The 24,474-nt window shown below is 45.6% G+C and overlaps 1 protein-coding gene across 1 annotated transcript in view; it reads right to left on the bottom strand.

Moving 5' to 3' along the window:
* The window catches only part of SNX17 (sorting nexin 17), a 122,492-nt gene that overhangs the window by 40,538 nt on the left and 57,480 nt on the right, over window positions 1-24,474 (bottom strand). The window contains exon 9 of the mRNA XM_088466145.1: window positions 11,159-11,251. Coding sequence (XP_088322271.1) covers window positions 11,159-11,251 — 93 coding nt within the window. The remainder of the gene's footprint in view (window positions 1-11,158; window positions 11,252-24,474) is intronic.

Below are 24,474 nucleotides of genomic sequence, written 5' to 3'. Positions count from 1 at the left end.
TGTCAACAAGCCGCAGAGAAATTGCCTCCCCATCGCCCTTGGGACTGTAGCATCGATCTTATACCTGGGAAGATGCCACCTCGTGGCCATATCTATCCTCTTTCAGTTCCGGAAACATCGGATATGTCCGACTACATAAAAGACAACCTAGCCGGGGCGTGGCCACAGCAGCAATAGTGTAGGACACAGGGACTCTGAGCTCTCCGGCTGATAATCCTGCTTAACCCTCCTGAGACCCCTATATCAACGTTACTACCCTGCTGTCTCTCACATACCTTGCCAGGAACCTGCTGACTTGGTTGGAGCTGTGTGGAGTGAGGAGAGTGGCTCTTGAGGGCCTCCATTGCATTCCCTGGGCCTGCCTATCTGTGATTCCAGAGCTGCACCCAGGCCTCTCCTCTCCTGTTGGCTTCTGTATTATGCAGCCTGTCTGTGCCTGACAATAGGGCTTTGCTGGGAGCTTCTGGTCTGCTTCTCCTGCCTGGCTTGTGTTTAGAGTCAGGGTCAGGGAGGTTATCTCTGAGTCTGATACTGCCGAGTTCTGCCAGACATCACTATTTCTCCCTGCTCTGTGTGGAGAACTGTCAGCTCTGCAACTGTGGGACTCAGCAACACTTCTTTCCTTGTAAGTGATTTCTAAGTTTGGAGGAATCTCTGCCTGTTGCTACTGCTGTGTCACTACCTGTGCATTTATATATTATAACTAGTCTCCTACATTATTCTCCTACATTATATTAATACTATGGGGAAAACAGGTCATGCTGCTGCTGCAAAACTGGAACGCTTTGCCCGTTCCTCTTCTCCTGTGCCCCCAGTGTGTTGTGATCCCCAGGGTACATCCAAGTCTGTGACCCCACCTCCCCCTGCTGCATCTGGGTCAGATTCATCATCAGAAGTTACGCTGCAACAAGTGCTGGAAGCAGTTACCTCCTGCGAGACTAAATTGGCAGATAAGATTGAGAAAGTTCAATCCGATATATCTTCTCTTCATCAAGGTCTCCAGCAGGTCCGCGAAAGAGTCGGGGAGGCAGAAACACGTCTATCTAATCTGGAAGATTCCCAGACCCCACTACGGGCTCAAGTGGCCTCCCTGACATCCCAAATGTCCGCAATGCAGCATAAAATTTCCGATATGGAGGGCAGGCTGCGCCGCAATAACGTGCGGTTCGTTGGTCTCCCGGAAAGAGAGGAGGGGTCTTCACCTGAAACATTCCTTGAGAAGTGGTTGGGGGATACATATGGCAGAGACTCATTTACTAACCAATTTGCTGTGGAGAGAGCGCATCGGATCCCTACCCGTCCCCTGCCGCCTGGCGCTCCACCGCGCACATTTATAGCCAAATTTCTTCATTACCAGGATCGTGATACTGTGCTTCGATTGGCTCGAGTTAAAGGGCCACTGGAACGCAACGGTGTTAAAATTTCTATGTTTCCTGATTTCGCAATGGATGTCCAAAAAGACAGAGCTAAATTCCTTCCAATAAAGCGTCGTCTCCGGGATTTAAATCTTCAGTACGCTATGATTTTTCCATCTAAGCTGCGAGTGGTTGCGGATGGAGAGTCAAAATTTTTCTCTACACCACGGGAGGCTGCGGTGTGGCTGGACCGGAGATCCCCTGGGAACAGGCAAATGGCACCGGAATGACTGTACTGATTGCATTTGCTGATTATATTTGTTTATGGCCAGAAATTGCTAGTGTCATTACGACATTAAATAGGCCTTTTTCTGATATTCCAATATTTATATTTCTATAATAATATTTATGTTGTGATATTGGTTGGATATTGTTCTATGTCCCGCTCCCCTTACTGGGTATATTTAATTTTTTTTTCCTGGTAGGGTTTTTCTTTTTCTTTTGTTGTTTATGTTGATATTTCGGTCAAAATATGGCCGGAGAGTTCCATAGCATTGGTGGTTATTTTTATTCCAGTGCCTTTTACGCCTATAAGGATCGAGTAGTTGTCTCCTGTGGGTTTTAGTGTAGTTTCGTTTAGTTTTGGGTTTAAGTATGCCTAAGTTCGGGTGGGTATACAGGGTGGGGGGTGGTTTTGGATGGGTTGTCCAGTCTTTTTCTTACAAATGTTTTTTTTTATTTTTTCTGTACCACACTATTTTTAAGGTAACTTCAATTATGCTTTATAGTTCAATGTATTACAATGGTGAAACTTTTCACATGGAATGTCCGGGGGGTTAATGATCGTTTAAAGCGCTCTTTGGTCTTTAAAATGATTAAGCAATATGGGCCTGATATTTCTTGTCTAATGGAGACGCATTTGGTCGGGAGTAAGGTACTAGCTCTAAAAAGACCATGGGTGGGATGGGCTTATCACTCCTCGCATACTTCATCATCCAGGGGTGTCTCCATTCTTATTAATAAATCTGTCCCTTTTTCTTTTACTGCCCTTATGGCAGATATGTGTTTCTGGATTGTGTACTGTATTCTAAGCCCATTTTATTGTTAGCAGTGTACATCCCCCCTCCTTTTTCATATGACGTTTTAAAAAAAGCTGCAGAATTTGTGGCCCGTTCTCCAGATACGCCAGTGCTCTGTTTGGGAGACTTCAATAATATAATGGACCAGTCTATGGATAAGTGGCGTGAGTCTTCAAGTTCTCTTTCTAAAGGTGGTGAGGGATTTGCTAAGTTTGTAACTGACTTGGGATGGGTTGATGCGTGGCGAGTTAAACACCCTGGAGTACAACAATTCTCCTGTTTTTCCTCCGCGCATCACTCTTTCTCTAGATTGGATTTGGCCCTGGTGTCCCCATCTATTGTACCTAACATAACTAACATTGAATATAAAGCCAGAGGAATCTCAGATCACTCCCCACTTCTAGTAGAATTGAATATGTGTAGTCCTAGAGGTCTCCGTTTATGGAAACTACACCCCTCTTGGCTTCTTCAAATGGGTGCAGGTTCAGAGCTGGAAGTTATGTGGGATGGCTATTTCACTGACAATGTGGGATCTGCCTCTGTAGCTAATGTTTGGGACGCCTTCAAGGCCTATTTACGTGGGTCTCTGATCAAAAGGGTAGCAGAATTAAAAACATTTTATAGGGAAAAAGAACGTGTTTTGGAGATGGCCTGTAGAAATCTTGAGTTGGATTACTTGGGGGACAGGTTGGAATCTTCACGTTTAAAATGGTTGACTGCACAGACAGAGTGGACTGATCATTTGACAGATAGAATGAACCGTAGACTGTTATTCCGTTCTCATTTATATTATATGCAGGCTGACAGAACTGGTAGTTTTTTGGCACACTTGGTTCAAGCTGATCGTCCTTCTGCTGTTGTCTCTGAACTAATTGGGCCTGAGGGTTCTATGGTCACATCTACACAAGATATTGCAGAGGTTTTTAGTTTATTTTATAAAAACTTATATCAAACACAGTTGACTGAGGACGTGAATGCTTTGTCATTATATGTTGCTTCTGCTAGGCTTCCAAAATTGTCATCCGAGGCTCGGGCATATTTAGATGCCCCGTTGACCCTGGAGGAGGTAGATGCTGCAATTAGTTCCTTTCCCGGTAACAAGGCACCAGGATCTGATGGGATTCCCATAGAGATATATAAAAAACATGCTCGTATCTTTGTTCCAAGACTTTTAGATCTGTTTAATGGGCTCTATGAAGATAATTTGTTCTCTCCATCTGTGTCTGAAGCCATAATTGTTGTGCTCCCTAAACCCGGGAAGGACCCTAGATACCCTGATTCCTATAGGCCAATTTCTCTAATTCCCACAGATGCCAAAATTTTGGCTAAGATCCTTTCTATTCGGCTAAACACTGTTATTACTTCGATTGTTCACCCAGACCAATCAGGATTTATGCCAGGCAAGTCGACGTCGGAGAATATTAGAAGGCTGCACACTCACTTACAGGCCTCCCATGGCGAAGAATCGTCCTCTGTTATTGTGTCATTAGATGCTGCAAAAGCATTTGACTCTGTGGAGTGGCCCTTTCTGTGGGAGGTCATGCTATGTTTTGGGTTTGGGCCGGTGTTCTTGAAATGGGTAAAGCTTATGTATGCGAACCCTACTGCCAGGGTGTCAGTGAATGGGTTTATCTCCCCATCCTTCCCCCTGTCTCGGGGCACAAGACAGGGTTGCCCCTTGTCCCCAACCCTGTTTGCATTGACTATTGAGCCGTTAGCCTGTATTATACGTTCTCACCATGATATTATAGGTCTACAATTGGGTAATAGAATGGACAAAGTTTCCTTATATGCAGATGATTTATTACTGTCTGACTATGTAACAGCTATGCCTGTGGTTCTTCAAGTCATAGAACAATTTGGTATTTTTTCTGGTCTTAAGATAAACTGGGACAAATCATCTATCCTTCCTCTTAGGGGGTTGTATCCGACTGTTCCCATTGTCACTCTCCCTCTCTGTTGGGTAAATAAATGTAAATATTTAGGTATCTGGATAACTTATTCCCCAAAGGACTATATAGTATTGAATGTTGAGCCCCTGTTTGTCTACTTAAAGGGCAAACTTCAGTCCTGGCGCCGGCTCCCTCTTACCGTTACTGGTAGAATTAACTTAATAAAGATGGTGGTGCTGCGAAAATTTGTGTACGTTTTGCAGCATTCTCCTGTTTTTATTACAGATACATTGTTTAGGCGTTTGAATAGTCTTCTTTCTTCATTGGTCTGGGTGAATCGTCGACCACGTATTCAATTGGCAGCTCTGACCCGATCTAGGTCTGGGGGAGGTTTGGCTCTTCCAAATTTTAAATTTTATTATTATGCGGCGCAGATGGCACATATACGGTTATGGCTTCAAGATGACTCCCCTAATGCCCTGCACGTTTTGTTGGTTTCTCAGATTTTCCCTAACTTTACACCATTGCAGGCCTTGCTTGCGGGTAGAATTATACAGAAAGGCCCTCCCCTGTTGATGCAAGCTATTAAGATATGGAAATTGGTATCTAGTATTCTACAGTTTACGGGATTAGATCCAGACACTTCTCTATGCAGTTATCGTATATTACCTGAACTGGCCTCTTTACAGCTTGAGGTGACATGGGGTTCTAACGGTGTAACTACATTGGGTCATTTATATGACACTTCAATTCTTAAATCATTTGCACAACTCCAAGAAGCTCATCATCTCCCTCAATCATATTTCTATAGATATTTACAATTACGGCATGCTCTCTCGGCTCAATTTTCAGATGGCCCTAATCTAATTCAAATATCCCCATTGAAGTCATTCCTTTTATCTTTAGGTCCCCGGAAGACGCTTTCTTACTTATACTCCTATATATTGTCTTCTTATCATAAGGATAGTTTACCACATCTTAGATCAAAGTGGGAGAGAGATATTGGCCTTATAAGTGATGCGGAATGGGATAATGCTCTAGAAGCTCCTCGTATTTCCACAACTTCTAAAAGATTTCAACAGATTCAACTGTTTATTTTACACCGAACCTATTTAACTCCTGTCCGTTTGCTGAGATTTGGGGGGAGAGCATCTGACATATGCCCTAAGTGTAAAATTAGTAGCGGTACTTTCTGGCACCTTCTATGGGATTGTCCGGTGGTTAGCATTTTTTGGAATAAGGTTCTGAGAGTTTTGTCCAATACAGGTATTGCTCCCACTTTAGCTACGCCATTGACGTGCTGTTTAGGCTCTATGGACAATGAGGTAGTGGACAGATATCTTAAACAATACATTGTCAATATGTGTACACTAGCTAAGGTATGTGTGGCTCGGTCGTGGATGGCTCCTACAGGACCAGATTATAATGCTTGGCTGTCCTTGGTCCGTACCACTGTTGAACATGAAAAACATGTGTTTATTTGTCGCAAAGCTGAGAAGAAGTATGAACGTATCTGGAGCAGTTGGCTTAAATCCTGTTATGCCCGTGCATTGCCTAATGATTGACCGGTATATTATTGTTAGGATAATTAGGTAGATTATTACTTTGTTGGAGGTAATGTGCTGTGTGATAAGTTGAGAATTTGTTGGGATCTAGTTGATTTTGCCAATTTTTTCAGGTGTTATTTTTGACAATATTCCAATATTTGTATAGTGTGGTATTTTTTAATTTTTTTTATATATATATGTTTTATGTGTATGTGTATATATATTTTGTTTGGTTATTTGTTAATGTATTTCTATAAACCAATAAAAATTTACTCAATTTAAAAAAAAAAAAAAGACAACCTAGCCAAGGATTTTATAAGACCATCTTCCTCTCCTGCTGGGACTGGATTTTTCCTTGTCGATAAAAAAAGACGGAGGTCTCAGACCCTGCATAGACTATCATGGGCTGAATCAAATCGCAGTAAAAAAAAAAATAGGTATCCTTTACCACTTATCTCTGAGCATTTTGACAAGGTTCGTGGAGCGTCCATTTTCTCCAGGAAGACTACAATTTAATTCGTATTAAGACATTGGACAAGTGGAAAACAGTTTTTAATACGCAAGATGGCCATTATGAATACTTGGTGATGCCTTTTGGCATGTGTAGTGCACCAGCAGTCTTTCAAAGTTACATCAACAAAATCTTCCGAGATATCCTTTACAAATTCGTTGTAGTTTATCTAGACAACATTTAAATTTTTTCAGAGAACCTGCAATCTCATCACCTTCATAACAGGGAGGTCCTGTCTCGTCTTCGAAGTCACCATCTATAAGGGAAAATATCTAAATGCCTTTTTGAACAGTCCTCCGTGCCACTTTTGGGGCACATTATATAGGAAATACTCTTCAACTGGATTCAGACAAGCTAAGAGCCATCCAAGAATGGCCCCAACTGCACTCCTTGAAAGCCATTCAACGATTTCTTGGCTTCTCAAATTATAGGAGGTTCATTTTAAACTTTCACGATTGTTGCTCCTATCACAGCTCTCACCAAGAAGGGTGCTAACCAATCCCGTTGGCTTCCTGCAGCAGTGACCGCTTTCCAAGCCCTCAATACAGCATTTTCTACTGCTCCAATTCTTTGTAAACCACAACTTGAAAAACCCTTCACATTAGAAGTCCATGCCTCTTCGGTAGGAGTGAGAGCTGTACTGTCAAGTGGCTGAAGATGGAAAGAATCATCCTTGTGGTTTCTTTTCTTGCAAATTATCTCCAGCTGAACAGAATTATGCCATAGGGGGATCAAAAATTGCTGGCTATGGAATTGGCACTAGAGGAGTGGAAACACCTTTTGGAAGGCACTAAATTTCCTATTACAATCATCACGGATCACAAGAATCTTCTTTATCTCAAGACAGCTAATCGTTTGAATGCCAGACAGGCTTGGTCTCTCTTCTTTTCCAGGTTTAATTTTAAAATACAATTTCGGCCTGGCATACAAAATAGAAAGGCTTATGCACTGTCCAGGTCCTATGTGCATCCACAGAACAACTATCTCAAATTCTTCCTATTCTAGAACCTCTTGTCTTCGCTCACACCCAGTTGCAACCTCCTCCTCCACCTGGCAAGATATTTATGGCACCTCAGTTGTGTAAAAACCTATTAACTTTGGTTCATGGCTCCTTGATTGCTGGTCACTTGGGCATTCAAGACATTTAAGTTTTTACAGGGCTCCTCAAGGTGGCCCACTATGAAAGAAGATGTCCGGGATTTTATTGTCTCCTGTGAAAAGTGTGCCCAGCATAAATCCATTTGCAAAATAAAGTGGTTGACCCTTTGCCTATTCTTAATTTTAAATTAATTTTCCTTGTACTCACCAGTCGATTGATTTTATCTCTGAGTTACCACCCTCCAAGGAACATAATACTATCTAAAGATGACTGGCTTGATTTATTACCGTGAGTACCGGCAGAGTTTGACTACAATTTTAGATACTACTCTTCTTCAAAGGCTATTCCATTCTTTGCAGTATATGGAATACATCCACGTGTTCTAGATTTCCAAGATTGGAAAGTGCCTGCTGTCCCATGCTGTCACTAACCTTGTGAAATCATTGACTAAAATTTAAAAAAAAAAACAACATTCATTCCTCTTTGAAAAAAAGCTTCAAAAAGTTTGCGGATCGTAAACGTCTGGCTGTTCCACTTCTGAAGATTGGAGATGGCTGTCAACTAATAAAAAATTCAAATAAAAAGGTTCCAAGCATAAAATTTGCTCCACGCTTCATTGGACCGTATCGTAGTCTTAAAATCATCAATCCAGGTGTATAAACTATAGCTACCTCCTCAACTGAAGATTTCCAATACATTTCATGTTTCTCTTCTACGACCATTGATCTTTAATCAATTTCAGCATTCTACGTCCAAGACTCCTCAAGTACAGACTCAATTGGGAGTTGAATTTGAAGTTGAAAAGATCCTTGACTCTCAACACTGATTGAATCATCTACAGTATCTCATTGACTAATGGATATGGACCTGAAGAACGAGTATGGATCAAGGCGTCTGATGTCCATGCTTTACAACTAGTTTGAGCATTTCATAAGAAGTTTCCTAAGAAGCCATGTGGGTGTCCGGAGTCCACCCTGAAAGGGGGGGTACTGTTAGGTTGCGGCCTAGGATTGGCCATTACTCACCTCAGCGTCGACTTCCCCTGATCTCTAGAGCGGTCAGACGCCAGGTGCGGCAGCGAGTGATGCGTTGAGGATTATACCCGGAGTCAGCTAGAACATCCACGTGCTCGCTCCGTGATGTGGTTTCCGCGGTTACCGTCATGGACGCAGCCATGACAGCCTGTTTTCACCTGACTAACCCTTTACCCAATGGTAGCGTTGGGTGCTGTCAGCTGACAGTGCCCTCCAATGGACTGCAACCTTAGGGTACATAACCAGGCTCTGGACAACAGGAAGTTGCCTGTATAATGTTGTTACTTCCAGTGTTAACTTGCTGTTTCAGCATTCCAGGTTCCAAGCTCCGTTCCTTCTAGTGACTTGTTCCTAGTGTTTTCCACGGTGTGCGTACTCAGAACGTCTTCTGAGTACAATCTATTAAGAGTCATCTTCTGTGCTAGCTCCGCGGCTGTATCCTCAGCATGTGTACTGAGTTCATTATTCAAGTACCATCTCATGATACCATTCTCCTGTGTCAGTTCTGCATCCAAAGCCAGTGTGTGTGTACTTAATACATCATCCAAGTACCCTCTCCTAAATATTATTCTCCAGCGACAACACTGAGTCTGAAGCCATCAAGTGTTATCCAAGTACCATCTCCTGTGCCAGCATTTCGACTAAAACCACTAAGTGTGTTCTCTGTACATCACTTCAGTACAATCCTCCAATATCTTTCTCTTGTGCTTGCCCTGTGGTAGTGTTCTTTCATTTTTCCCACTTGTGCCGGATACCTGACCAAAGGGCTGCAACCTGCCTACTGGGTGCAGCTTAAGCCCAAATCCCGCATGGAGGGGTCACTGGTGAACACCTCCCAGTAGGTTAAACTCAGCAGCTTTGGTCAGGTCTCGCCATCATCCGGTACTATTGGATGAGGAAGACACTAATTCAGGCCCCTCGCCTCCTGTTCCCTCCTCAACCTGGGTCCACATCTATAAAGCTAGTGGCGGAGAACCATCTTAGCCAGAGCGTGACTATCTCCTCACCAATCCTCGCTACACCTCCAGCTTCATTAGCTCTCCGCTCCTCCCTACATCTCCAGCCTCATTACCACACCGCTCCTCCCTACATCTCCAGCCTCATTATCTCACGGGTCCTCCCTACATCTCCAGCCTCATTACCACACCGCTCCCCCCTACATCTCCAGCCTCATTATCTCACCGCTCCTCCCTACATCTCCAGCCTCATTACCACACCGCTCCTCCCTAGATCTCCAGCCTCATTACCTCCCTACATCTCCAGCCTCATTACCTCACCACTCCTCCGTACATCTCCAGCCTCATTACCTCACCGCCACTTCCTACAACTCCAGCCTCATTACCTCACCGCTCCTCCCTACATCTCCAGCCTCATTACCAGACCGCTCCTCCCTACATCTCCAGCCTCATTACCTCACCGCTCCTTCCTACATCTCCAGCCTCATTACCTCATCGCCACTTCCTACATCTCCAGCATCACTGCTCCTCCCTACATCTCCAGCCTCATTACCCACTGCTCCTCCCTACATCTCCAGCCTCACTACCTCACTGCTCCTTCCTACATCTCCAGCCTCATTACCTCACCAGCCTCATTATCTCACAGCTCATCCCTACATCTCCAGCCTCATTACTTCACCGCTCCTCCCTACATCTCCAGCCTCATTACCTCACCGCTCCTCCCTACATCTCCAGCCTCATGTCCTCACATACTGCCTCTGACCCTATTCCCATTGCTAATGATTGCCTCCTCCAACTCATACATTCAAGATTTCTAACGTCTGGATTGTTCTCCGCTTTGCTCCATTAGACTTCGGAGACTCCATGTGTGCCACTCTGCAGTCTCTGCCCTCTACCCCCATTGTGTCCACCCATATCTGCTATAGTAAGTGCATAGGAGTAGGACCCACTCTCCTTTGTCTCTACATAATTATCCTAAATGCTCACTGTAATTATTGTACTTAAAGTATATGGAATTGTTAACTTGTGTGCATCAGTATGCACTTATGTAACTTATTATCTGTTTTAATCTCATGCATAAAATATAATAATAATAAAGAAAGATAAAAGAATAAATAAAATAAGTCCATAGGGGTGAGGAATGAGAGTCTGGACATAATGGGAGAAAGCAAAGTCACAAAAGCAATATAAAACTCTAATACTACTACGCTAAGGACACTAAGGGCTAGTAGGATGAACTATACACACGGTGCTATCCAGGAGTCAATGGATAAAGTGTTCCTCACAGAGCCATAGAACTGAGCAGCTAGTTGTGTGTGTGTGTGGAGGGGGTGGGGGGGGGGGTTCCGAGGAAAATAATAGACAGAAAGTGAGTCCCCTTAGTAAGGACACCAAGCATTGTCATGGACAAATTCAATCTTCCCAGTTACTGGCTCCTGGCACGGGCACCATCCCTCCTCCCGGCTCCTGGCACGGGCACCATCCCTCCTCACGGCTACTAGCACGGGCACCATCCCTCCTCACGGCTACTAGCACGGGCACCATCCATGTTCCCAGCTAATGACCCCATCCCTCCTCCTAGGAGCCCCATGTAGTAGCTACTGGTAATGTGTAGTGGTGTAACCTCCATCACTGGACCAGTAGTGCTGAAATCGATCCCCCATTACGCCCAGTTGCTGATGTACCTCTTTCTTGGAGACCTTCTCCTGCAGAGACTTCAGCTGCCGATGTTGCTCTTTGGTCACCTGCACCCAGCCACACTCAATATCGCTGACGGTCTGTCGAGGAAGCAGAAAGAATGTTGACATAGAGGCTGCAGAGAGACATCAGACAGGAAGGTATTAATGTAGCTAATCCATACATCATTCACTATAATGTTCTGATGTCTGACAGAGGATCCTGCACCACTGACCAGGAGAATCCAGACATTCAATAACACAAGCTGGGAATTTGGTTGGTGATAAAACAGGGAAACTTCTGTCCAAAGACTGAGGCAGCGAGGAAACAACAGTAAGCAGATGGAGGGAGAGTACCATCACAGGGGGACATAGTGATGAGGGAGAATAACATCTCAGGGGGATATAGTGATGAGGGAGAGTAACATCACAGGGGGATATAGTGATGAGGGAGAGTAACATCACAGGGAGACATAGTGATGAGGGAGAGTAACATCACAGGGGGACATAGTGATGAGGGAGAATGAGGACAGCTTGGAGAGTAACATTACTGAGGGACATAGTGATGGGTGAGAGGGAGAGTGAGGATAGCTGGGAGAGTAACATTACTGAGGGACATAGTGATGGGTTAGAGGGAGAGTAAGGATAGCTGGGAGAGTAATATTACTGAGGGACAGTGATGTGTGACTGGGAGAGTAATATTACTGAGGGACATAGTGATGGGTGAGAGGGAGAGTAATATTACTGAGGGACATAGTGATGGGTGAGAGGGAGAGTGAGGATAGCTGGGAGAGTAACATCACTGAGGGACAGTGATGGGTGAGAGGGAGGATAGCTGGGAGAGTAATATTACTGAGGGACATAGTGATGGGTTAGAGGGAGAGTAAGGATAGCTGGGAGAGTAATATTACTGAGGGACAGTGATGTGTGACTGGGAGAGTAATATTACTGAGGGACATAGTGATGGGTGAGAGGGAGAGTAATATTACTGAGGGACATAGTGATGGGTGAGAGGGAGAGTGAGGATAGCTGGGAGAGTAATATTACTGAGGGACAGTGACGGGTGAGAGGGAGAGTGAGGATAGCTGGGAGAGTAACATTACTGAGGGACAGTGATGGGTGAGAGGGAGGATAGCTGGGAGAGTAATATTACTGAGGGACATAGTGATGGGTGAGAGGGAGAGTGAGGATAGCTGGGAGAGTAATATTACTGAGGGACAGTGATGGGTGAGAGGGATAGTGAGGATAGCTGGGAGAGTAATATTACTGAGGGACATAGTGATGTATGAGAGGGAGAGTGAGGATAGCTGGGAGAGAAATATTACTAAGGGACATAGAGATGGGTGAGAGGGAGAGTGAGGACAGCTGGGAGAGTAATATTACTGAGGGACATAGTGATGGTGAGAGGGAGAGTGAGGATACCTGGGAGAGTAATATTACTGAGGGACATAGTGATGTATGAGAGGGAGAGTGAGGATAGCTAGGAGAGTAACATTACTGAGGGACAGTGATGGGTGAGAGGGAGAGGGAGGATAGCTGGGAGAGTAATATTACTGAGGGACAGTGATGGGTGAGAGGGAGAGGGAGGACAGCTGGGAGAGTAATATTGCTGAGGGACATAGTGATGGTGAGAGGGAGAATGAGGATAGCTGGGAGAGTAATATTACTGAGGGACATAGTGATGTATGAGAGGGAACGTAATATTACTGAGGGACATAGTGATGGGTGAGAGGGATAGTGAGGACAGCTGGGAGAGTAATATTACTGAGGGACATAGTGATGGGTGAGAGGGAGAGTGAGGACAGCTGGGAGAGTAATATTACTGAGGGACATAGTGATGGGTGAGAGGGAGAGTGAGGATACCTGGGAGAGTAATATTACTGAGGAACATAGTGATGGTGAGAGGGAGAGAGAGGATAGCTGGGAGAGTAATATTACTGAGGGACATAGTGATGTATGAGAGGGAGAGTGAGGATAGCTGGGAGAGTAATATTACTGAGGGACATAGTGATGTATGAGAGGGAGAGTGAGGACAGCTGGGAGAGTAATATTACTGAGGGACATAGTGATGGGTGAGAGGGAGAGTGAGTATAGCTGGGAGAGTAATATTACTGAGGGACATAGTGATGTATGAGAGGGAGAGTGAGGATAGCTGGGAGAGTAATATTACTGAGGGACATAGTGATGTATGAGAGGGAGAGTGAGGACAGCTGGGAGAGTAATATTACTGAGGGACATAGTGATGGGTGAGAGGGAGAGTGAGGATAGCTGGGAGAGTAATATTACTGAGGGACATAGTGATGGGTGAGAAGGAGAGTGAGGATACCTGGGAGAGTAATATTACTGAGGAACATAGTGATGGTGAGAGGGAGAGTGAGGATAGCTGGGAGAGTAATATTACTGAGGGACATAGTGATGGGTGAGAGGGAGAGTGAGGATAGCTGGGAGAGTAATATTACTGAGGGACATAGTGATGGGTGAGAGGGAGAGTGAGGATACCTGGGAGAGTAATATTACTGAGGGACATAGTGATGTATGAGAGGGAGAGTGAGGATAGCTGGGAGAGTAATATTACTGAGGGACATAGTGATGAGTGAGAGGGAGAGTGAGGATAGCTGGGAGAGTAATATTACTGAGGGACATAGTGATGTATGAGAGGGAGAGTGAGGATAGCTGGGAGAGTAATATTACTGAGGGACATAGTGATGGGTGAGAGGGAGAGTGAGGATACCTGGGAGAGTAATATTACTGAGGGACATAGTGATGTATGAGAGGGAGAGTGAGGATAGCTGGGAGAGTAATATTACTGAGGGACATAGTGATGTATGAGAGGGAGAGTGAGGAGAGCTGGGAGAGTAATATTACTGAGGGACATAGTGATGGTGAGAGGGAGAGTGAGGATAGCTGGGAGAGTAATATTACTGAGGAACATAGTGATGAGTGAGAGGGAGAGTGAGGATAGCTGGGAGAGTAATATTACTGAGGGACATAGTGATGGTGAGAGGGAGAGTGAGGATAGCTGGGAGAGTAATATTACTGAGGGACATAGTGATGTATGAGAGGGAGAGTGAGGATAGCTGGGAGAGTAATATTACTGAGGAACATAGTGATGAGTGAGAGGGAGAGTGAGGACAGCTGGGAGAGTAATATTACTGAGGGACATAGTGATGGTGAGAGGGAGAGTGAGGACAGCTAGGAGAGTAATATTACTGAGGGACATAGTGATGGTGAGAGGGAGAGTGAGGACAGCTAGGAGAGTAATATTACTGAGGGACATAGTGATGGGTGAGAGGGAGAGTGAGGAGAGCTGGGAGAGTAATATTACTGAGGGACATAGTGATGAATGAGATGGAGAGTGAGGATAGCTGGGAGAGTAATATTACTGAGGGACATAGTGATGTATGAGAGGGAGAGTAATATTACTGAGGGACATAGTGATGGTGAGAGGGAGAGTGAGGACAGCTAGGAGAGTAATATTACTGAGGGACAGAGTGATGGTGAGAGGGAGAGTGAGGACAGCTGGGAGAGTAATATTACTGAGGGACATAGTGATGGTGAGAGGGAGAGTGAGGATAGCTGGATGAGTAATATTACTGAGGGACATAGTGATGGGTGAGAGGGAGAGTGAGGATAGCTCGGAGAGTAATATTACTGAGGGACATAGTGATGGGTGAGAGGGAGAGTGGGGATAGCTGGGAGAGTAATATTACTGAGGGACTTAGTGATGTATGAGAGGGAGAGTGAGGATAGCTGGGAGAGTAATATTACTGAGGGACATAGTGATGGTGAGAGGGAGAGTGAGGATAGCTGGGAGAGTAATATTACTGAGGAACATAGTGATGAGTGAGAGGGAGAGTGAGGATAGCTGGGAGAGTAATATTACTGAGGGACATAGTGATGTATGAGAGGGAGAGTAATATTGCTGAGGGACATAGTGATGGTGAGAGGGAGAGTGAGGACAGCTGGGAGAGTAATATTACTGAGGGACATAGTGATGGGTGAGAGGGAGAGTGAGGATAGCTGGGAGAGTAATATTACTGAGGGACATAGTGATGGTGAGAGGGAGAGTGAGGACAGCTGGGAGAGTAATATTACTGAGGGACATAGTGATGTATGAGAGGGAGAGTGAGGATAGCTGGGAGAGTAATATTACTGAGGGACATAGTGATGGGTGAGAGGGAGAGTGAGGATAGCTGGGAGAGTAATATTACTGAGGGACATAGTGATGGGTGAGAGGGAGAGTGAGGACAGCTAGGAGAGTAATATTACTGAGGGACATAGTGATGTATGAGAGGGAGAGTGAGGATAGCTGGGAGAGTAATATTACTGAGGGACATAGTGATGGTGAGAGGGAGAGTGAGGATAGCTGGGAGAGTAATATTACTGAGGGACAAGGTGATGGGTGAGAGGGAGAGTGAGGACAGCTGGGAGAGTAATATTACTGAGGGACATAGTGATGGTGAGAGGGAGAGTGAGGATAGCTGGGAGAGTAATATTACCGAGGGACATAGTGATGGGTGAGAGGGAGAGTGAGGACAGCTGGGAGAGTAATATTACTGAGGGACATAGTGATGTATGAGAGGGAGAGTGAGGACAGCTGGGAGAGTAATATTACTGACGGACATAGTGATGGGTGAGAGGGAGAGTGAGGACAGCTGGGAGAGTAATATTACTGAGGGACATAGTGATGGGTGAGAGGGAGAGTGGGGATAGCTGGGAGAGTAATATTACTGAGGGACATAGTGATGGTGAGAGGGAGAGTGGGGATAGCTGGGAGAGTAATATTACTGAGGGACATAGTGATGGTGAGAGGGAGAGTGAGGACAGCTGGGAGAGTAATATTACTGAGGGACATAGTGATGTATGAGAGGGAGAGTGAGAATAGCTGGGAGAGTAATATTACTGAGGGACATAGTGATGAGGGAGAGTGAGGATAGCTGGGAGAGTAATATTACTGAGGGACATAGTGATGGGTGAGAGGGAGAGTGAGGACAGCTGGGAGAGTAATATTACTGAGGGACATAGTGATGGTGAGAGGGAGAGTGAGGACAGCTGGGAGAGTAATATTACTGAGGGACATAGTGATGGGTGAGGGAGAGTAATATTACTGAGGGACATAGTGATGTATGAGAGGGAGAGTGAGGATAGCTGGGAGAGAAATATTACTGAGGGACATAGTGATGGTGAGAGGGAGAGTGAGGATAGCTGGGAGAGTAATATTACTGAGGAACATAGTGATGAGTGAGAGGGAGAGTGAGGATAGCTGGGAGAGTAATATTACTGAGGGACATAGTGATGTATGAGAGGGAGAGTAATATTACTGAGGGACATAGTGATGGTGAGAGGGAGAGTGAGGACAGCTGGGAGAGTAATATTACTGAGGGACATAGTGATGGGTGAGAGGGAGAGTGAGGATAGCTGGGAGAGTAATATTACTGAGGGACATAGTGATGTATGAGAGGGAGAGTGAGGATAGCTGGGAGAGTAATATTACTGAGGGACATAGTGATGAGTGAGAGGGAGAGTGAGGATAGCTGGGAGAGTAATATTACTGAGGGACATAGTGATGTATGAGAGGGAGAGTAATATTACTGAGGGACATAGTGATGGTGAGAGGGAGAGTGAGGACAGCTAGGAGAGTAATATTACTGAGGGACATAGTGATGGTGAGAGGGAGAGTGAGGATAGCTGGGAGAGTAATATTACTGAGGGACAAGGTGATGGGTGAGAGGGAGAGTAATATTGCTGAGGGACATAGTGATGGTGAGAGGGAGAGTGAGGACAGCTGGGAGAGTAATATTACTGAGGGACATAGTGATGGGTGAGAGGGAGAGTGAGGATAGCTGGGAGAGTAATATTACTGAGGGACATAGTGATGTATGAGAGGGAGAGTGAGGATAGCTGGGAGAGTAATATTACTGAGGGACATAGTGATGGGTGAGAGGGAGAGTGAGGATAGCTGGGAGAGTAATATTACTGAGGGACATAGTGATGGGTGAGAGGGAGAGTGAGGACAGCTAGGAGAGTAATATTACTGAGGGACATAGTGATGTATGAGAGGGAGAGTGAGGATAGCTGGGAGAGTAATATTACTGAGGGACATAGTGAGGGTGAGAGGGAGAGTGAGGATAGCTGGGAGAGTAATATTACTGAGGGACAAGGTGATGGGTGAGAGGGAGAGTGAGGACAGCTGGGAGAGTAATATTACTGAGGGACATAGTGATGGTGAGAGGGAGAGTGAGGATAGCTGGGAGAGTAATATTACCAAGGGACATAGTGATGGGTGAGAGGGAGAGTGAGGACAGCTGGGAGAGTAATATTACTGAGGGACATAGTGATGTATGAGAGGGAGAGTGAGGACAGCTGGGAGAGTAATATTACTGAGGGACATAGTGATGGGTGAGAGGGAGAGTGAGGACAGCTGGGAGAGTAATATTACTTAGGGACATAGTGATGGGTGAGAGGGAGAGTGGGGATAGCTGGGAGAGTAATATTACTGAGGGACATAGTGATGGTGAGAGGGAGAGTGGGGATAGCTGGGAGAGTAATATTACTGAGGGACATAGTGATGGGTGAGAGGGAGAGTGGGGATAGCTGGGAGAGTAATATTACTGAGGGACATAGTGATGGTGAGAGGGAGAGTGAGGACAGCTGGGAGAGTAATATTACTGAGGGACATAGTGATGGGTGAGAGGGAGAGTGAGGACAGCTGGGAGAGTAATATTACTGAGGGACATAGTGATGGTGAGAGGGAGAGTGAGGACAGCTGGGAGAGTAATATTACTGAGGGACATAGTGATGGGTGAGGGAGAGTAATATTACCAAGGGACATAGTGATGGGTGAGAGGGAGAGTGAGGATAGCTGGGAGAGTAATATTACTGAGGGACATAGTGATGTATGAGAGGGAGAGTAATATTACTGAGGGACATAGTGATGGTGAGAGGGAGAGTGAGGACAGCTGGGAGAGTAATATTACTGAGGGACATAGTGATGGGTGAGAGGGAGAGTGAGGATAGCTGGGAGAGTAATATTACTGAGGGACATAGTGATGTATGAGAGGGAGAGTGAGGATAGCTGGGAGAGTAATATTACTGAGGGACATAGTGATGAGTGAGAGGGAGAGTGAGGATAGCTGGGAGAGTAATATTACTGAGGGACATAGTGATGTATGAGAGGGAGAGTAATATTACTGAGGGACATAGTGATGGGTGAGAGGGAGAGTGAGGACAGCTAGGAGAGTAATATTACTGAGGGACATAGTGATGGTGAGAGGGAGAGTGAGGACAGCTTGGAGAGTAATATTACTGAGGGACATAGTGATGGTGAGAGGGAGAGTGAGGATAGCTGGGAGAGTAATATTACTGAGGGACATAGTGATGGGTGAGAGGGAGAGTGAGGATAGCTGGGAGAGTAATATTACTGAGGGACATAGTGATGGGTGAGAGGGAGAGTGGGGATAGCTGGGAGAGTAATATTACTGAGGGACATAGTGATGTATGAGAGGGAGAGTGAGGATAGCTGGGAGAGTAATATTACTGAGGGACATAGTGATGGTGAGAGGGAGAGTGAGGATAGCTGGGAGAGTAATATTACTGAGGAACATAGTGATGAGTGAGAGGGAGAGTGAGGATAGCTGGGAGAGTAATATTACTGAGGGACATAGTGATGTATGAGAGGGAGAGTAATATTGCTGAGGGACATAGTGATGGTGAGAGGGAGAGTGAGGACAGCTGGGAGAGTAATATTACTGAGGGACATAGTGATGGGTGAGAGGGAGAGTGAGGATAGCTGGGAGAGTAATATTACTGAGGGACATAGTGATGTATGAGAGGGAGAGTGAGTATAGCTGGGAGAGTAATATTACTGAGGGACATAGTGATGGGTGAGAGGGAGAGTGAGGATAGCTGGGAGAGTAATATTACTGAGGGACATAGTGATGGGTGAGAGGGAGAGTGAGGACAGCTAGGAGAGTAATATTACTGAGGGACATAGTGATGTATGAGAGGGAGAGTGAGGATAGCTGGGAGAGTAATATTACTGAGGGACATAGTGATGGTGAGAGGGAGAGTGAGGATAGCTGGGAGAGTAATATTACTGAGGGACAAGGTGATGGGTGAGAGGGAGAGTGAGGACAGCTGGGAGAGTAATATTACTGAGGGACATAGTGATGGGTGAGGGAGAGTAATATTACTGAGGGACATAGTGATGGGTGAGAGAGGGAGTGAGGACAGCTGGGAGAGTAATATTACTGAGGGACATAGTGATGGTGAGAGGGAGAGTGAGGACAGCTGGGAGAGTAATATTACTGAGGGACATAGTGATGGGTGAGGGAGAGTAATATTACTGAGGGACATAGTGATGGGTGAGAGGGAGAGTGAGGATCGCTGGGAGAGTAATATTACTGAGGAACATAGTGATGGTGAGAGGGAGAGTGAGGATAGCTGGGAGAGTAATATTATTGAGGGACATAGTGATGGGTGAGAGGGAGAGTGAGGACAGCTGGGAGAGTAATATTACTGAGGGACATAGTGATGGTGAGAGGGAGAGTGAGGATACCTGGGAGAGTAATATTACTGAGGGACATAGTGATGGTGAGAGTGAGTGAGGATAGCTGGGATGGGGTCGCAGTCTTGCTAAACATTACTGATGTGTGTAAAGTAAGGTGGGCGTCCTTTTGTAGTAGTGCGAGGTAATAGCGCATCGATCACGATGAAATAGCAATACTTTTGCAGTTAAACTGCGTGCGTAATCGCAGCTACGATCTTTGCTGAATCAGGCCCTAGATTTTCTGTTATGTAAATCTGGGCAATGTGCACAGTGCCCACACATGTGGCTGCAGTAGGTGCATGAAATCTGCCAGGCTTAGTCACGGGTATCGCTGTGTACCACGGCCTTCCATCAGCTTGTGAGAGCCCCAAGTCATCCGTCTCAGCATGCAAGTGCACCAGCCACATTTCCTTCTCCCCAGATCTTTGTGCACAGCATGCAATTCCATCATCACGCTCAAGACTAACGGATCCCAAGCACAAATGCCAATTACTGCCAACTTACATCCATTTAGGCGCAAGTAGAGATCCGGCTGACTTCTATGTTACTGTGAGCAGCCGAAATGTATAATCTCACCCCAGACAGGCGTGCAGTGCTACAAAACCCTGATCCTACTACTACATTTGTGGTTCTGAATGAGGTCCAGTGAGTCTCCCAGATATATCCATAAGTCGTCCCGTAAATATTGTGTCTATATTTATTGTCTTCTTCAGCACTTTGTCAGGCAAAAGCTTTCTACAGACGGGCTGCACCAATCTCCTGCTAACCAAACCTCACTATACAATAACCTCAGACTTCTACTCTACTGCTACAGCATGATGGGGTGTGACCTACCCATACATTCCACACCTTAGCTTCTACTCTACTGCTACAGCGTGAATGGGTGTGACCTACCCATACTTTCCACACCTTAGCTTCTACTCTACTGCTACAGCGTGAATGGGTGTGACCTACCCATACATTCCACACCTTAGCTTCTACTCTACTGCTACAGCATGATGGAGAGTGACCTACCCATACATTCCACACCTTAGCTTCTACTCTACTGCTACAGCATGATGGAGAGTGACCTACCCATACATTCCACACTACTATTACACCATGAAGGAGTGTGACCTACCCATACATTCCACACCTCAGACTTCTACTCTACTGCTACAGCATGATGGAGAGTGACCTACCCATACATTCCACATCTCAGCCTTCTACTCTACTGCTACAGCATGATGGGGTGTGACCTACCCATACATTCCACACCTTAACCTTCTACTCTACTGCTACAGCATGATGGAGAGTGACCTACCCATACATTCCACACCTCAGACTTCTACTCTACTGCTACAGCCGATGGGGTGTGACCTACCCATACATTCCACACCCCAGCTTTCTACTCTACTGCTACAGCACGATGGGGTGTGACCTACCCATACATTCCAAGCCTCAGCCTTCTACTCTACTGCTACAGCATGATGGGGTGTGACCTACCCATACATTCCACACCTCAGCTTCCTACTCTACTGCTACAGCATGATGGGGTGTGACCTACCCATACCTTCCACACCTCAGGTTTCTACTCTACTGCTACAGCATGATGGGGTGTGACCTACCCATACATTCAACACCTTAACCTTCTACTCTACTGCTACAGCATGATGGAGAGTGACCTACCCATACATTCCACACTACTATTACACCATGAAGGAGTGTGACCTACCCATACATTCCACACCTTAGCTTCTACTCTACTGCTACAGCATGATGGAGAGTGACCTACCCATACATTCCACATCTCAGCCTTCTACTCTACTGCTACAGCATGATGGGGTGTGACCTACCCATACATTTCACACCTCAGTATTCTACTCTACTGCTACAGCATGATGGGGTGTGACCTACCCATACATTTCATGCCTCAGCCTTCTACTCTACTGCTACAGCATGATGGAGAGTGACCTACCCATACATTCCATGCCTCAGCCTTCTACTCTACTGCTACAGCATGATGGGGTGTGACCTAGCCAAGTCTCTGTAATACAGGCAAGATCTGAAGATTCAATAAGGTCAGAATTGTAGCAGTCTTGTTTCTTATAGATCTGGAATTACAAAGGACGGACCTGATTAGGCATACCAGAGGGCCTATAGTTTTCTTTATATTGAGTGTGGGAGCTCTGGGGATGTCAGTCACAGAGCGAGAGTTTACAGTTCTGTTCTTCCAAGCACAGGGCCGTTTGATAGGTACCACTTCTATTTGTCTCCTATATGAAACTGGTGAACCTGAAGGCAAGGAACTTAGGTGGTTACAGCGCATAGGAGACTTTCGCCCTCGCTTCCCATGACTGCCCTGTTGAGTTTTTTTGAAAATGCCAAGGGATTTAAGAATGGAAGACTGTGCTGGATCAATAGGAACTGCTGCTCGTGGTGGGCGGAGTGAAAGCATAAAGCTGGAGGTGTAAAAATACATTGGGTTATGGATGAGAGAGCATGAATTGCATTTGATGATGAGAGAAGATCAAACAGTTTTTTATTTTTGTTTTCTCAACTCTGTGTGTGTTCCAGAAGTTATAATGGTATTCATGAACAGTTTAATTTAATTTGGCTATTTTCTATGTCCAGTTGCTTTTCTCTCTTGAATAAGGAGTATCTAAATAAACTAACTTGTCTTTTCAGTTGATGATTTAGTCACAAATTCTAGCAAGACAAAGCAGGCTTGCAGAGAGGTGATAGAAGCCATTCCTATTGTATAGGTGTGAAAATCCTAGTGTGAGGCTCCTTTTGAAGTAGATATTCTGTGCAAGGGTATAGATAACATGTCTCCTCTCCATGGGAGAAAAAAATTGCATCCTGTGTTTTAAAATGACCAGACCTCCAGATTTCAGATACTGGGGATACTGTATTTTAGATTATTAATGCAAGAAATCAGAGTTATTTGCTGAGCAGAGAACAGAGGTGAATGTCGTCTTAGGGGGGAGCTGGAGCCAAAGATAATTTGTTTTCCACAGTACCTTGCTCTGGGGTGTCCACTGAAGAGGTAATGCCAGTCTGAGTTCTAGTGGAGACAAGCCTTCTACTCTACTGCTACAGCATGATGGGGTGTGACCTACCCAAATATTTTTAGTCTCAGCCTTCTACTCTACTGCTACAGCATGATGGAGTGTGACCTGCCCATACATTCCATGCCTCAGCCTTCTACTCTACTGCTACAGCATGATGAAGCGTGACCTACCAAAACATTCCACGCCTCAGCCTTCTACTCTACTGCTACAGCATGATGAGGTGTGACCTACCCAAATATTTTTAGTCTCAGCCTTCTACTCTACTGCTACAGCATGATGAAGCGTGACCTACCAAAACATTCCACGCCTCAGCCTTCTACTCTACTGCTACAGCATGATGGGGTGTGACCTACCCAAATATTTTTCGTCTCAGCCTTCTACTCTACTGCTACAGCATGATGGAGTGTGACCTGCCCATACATTCCATGCCTCAGCCTTCTACTCTACTGCTACAGCATGATGAAGCGTGACCTACCAAAACATTCCACGCCTCAGCCTTCTACTCTACTGCTACAGCATGATGGGGTGTGACCTACCCAAATATTTTTCGTCTCAGCCTTCTACTGTACTGCTACAGCATGATGGTGTGACCTACCCATACATTCCCCGCCTTAGCTTTCTAATCTATTGCTACAGCATGATGGGGTGTGACCTACCTATACATTGCACACCTCAGCCTTTTACAGCATGATGGGGTGTGACCTACCCATACATTCCACATCTCAGCCTTCTACTCTACTGCTACAGCATGATGGGGTGTGACCTACCCATACACATTCCATGCCTCAGCCTTCTACTCTACTGCTACAGCATTATGGGGTGTGACCTAGCCAAATATTTTTAGTCTCAGCCTTCTACTCTACTACTACAGCATGATGGAGTGTGACCTACCCAAACATTCCCTGCCTCAGCGAGTGTGACCTACCCATACTTTCCATGCCTAAGCCTTCTACGCTACTGCTACAGCATGATGGGGTGTGACCTACCCATACATTTCTCACCTCAGCCTTCTACTCTACTGCGACAGCATGATGGAGTGTGAGCTACCCAAACATTCAACGCCTCAGCCTTTTACAGCGTGAATGGGTGTGACCTACCCATACATTCCACACCTCAGCCTTCTACTGTACTGCTACAGCATGATGGGGTGTGACCTACCCATACATTCCAAGCCTCAGCCTTCTACTCTACTGCTACAGCATGATGGGGTGTGACCTACCCATACATTTCAAGCCTCAGCCTTCTACTCTACTGCTACAGCATGATGGAGTGTGACCTGCCCATACATTCCATGCCTCAGCCTTCTACTCTACTGCTACAGCATGATGGGGTGTGACCTACCCAAATATTTTTAGTCTCAGCCTTCTACTGTACTGCTACAGCATGATGGAGTGTGACCTACTCATACATTCCATGCCTCAGCCTTCTACTCTACTGCTACAGCATGATGGAGCATGACCTACCCATACATTCCACGCCTCAGCCTTTTACAGCATGATGGGGTGTGACCTACCCATATATTCCACACCTCAGCCTTCTACTCTACTACTACAGCATGATGGAGAGTGACCTACCCAAACATTCCCTGCCTCAGCGAGTGTGACCTACCCATACATTCCATGCCTTAGCCTTCTACGCTACTGCTACAGCATGATGGGGTGTGACCTACCCAAACATTTCTCACCTCAGCCTTCTACTCTACTGCTACAGCATGATGGAGTGTG

Source organism: Taudactylus pleione, unplaced genomic scaffold, assembly GCF_031769625.1.
Source record: "Taudactylus pleione unplaced genomic scaffold, aTauple2 ptg002560l, whole genome shotgun sequence".
NCBI classification, from domain to species: Eukaryota; Metazoa; Chordata; class Amphibia; order Anura; family Myobatrachidae; genus Taudactylus; species Taudactylus pleione.
This window is presented reverse-complemented; position numbering and strand designations above follow the sequence as displayed.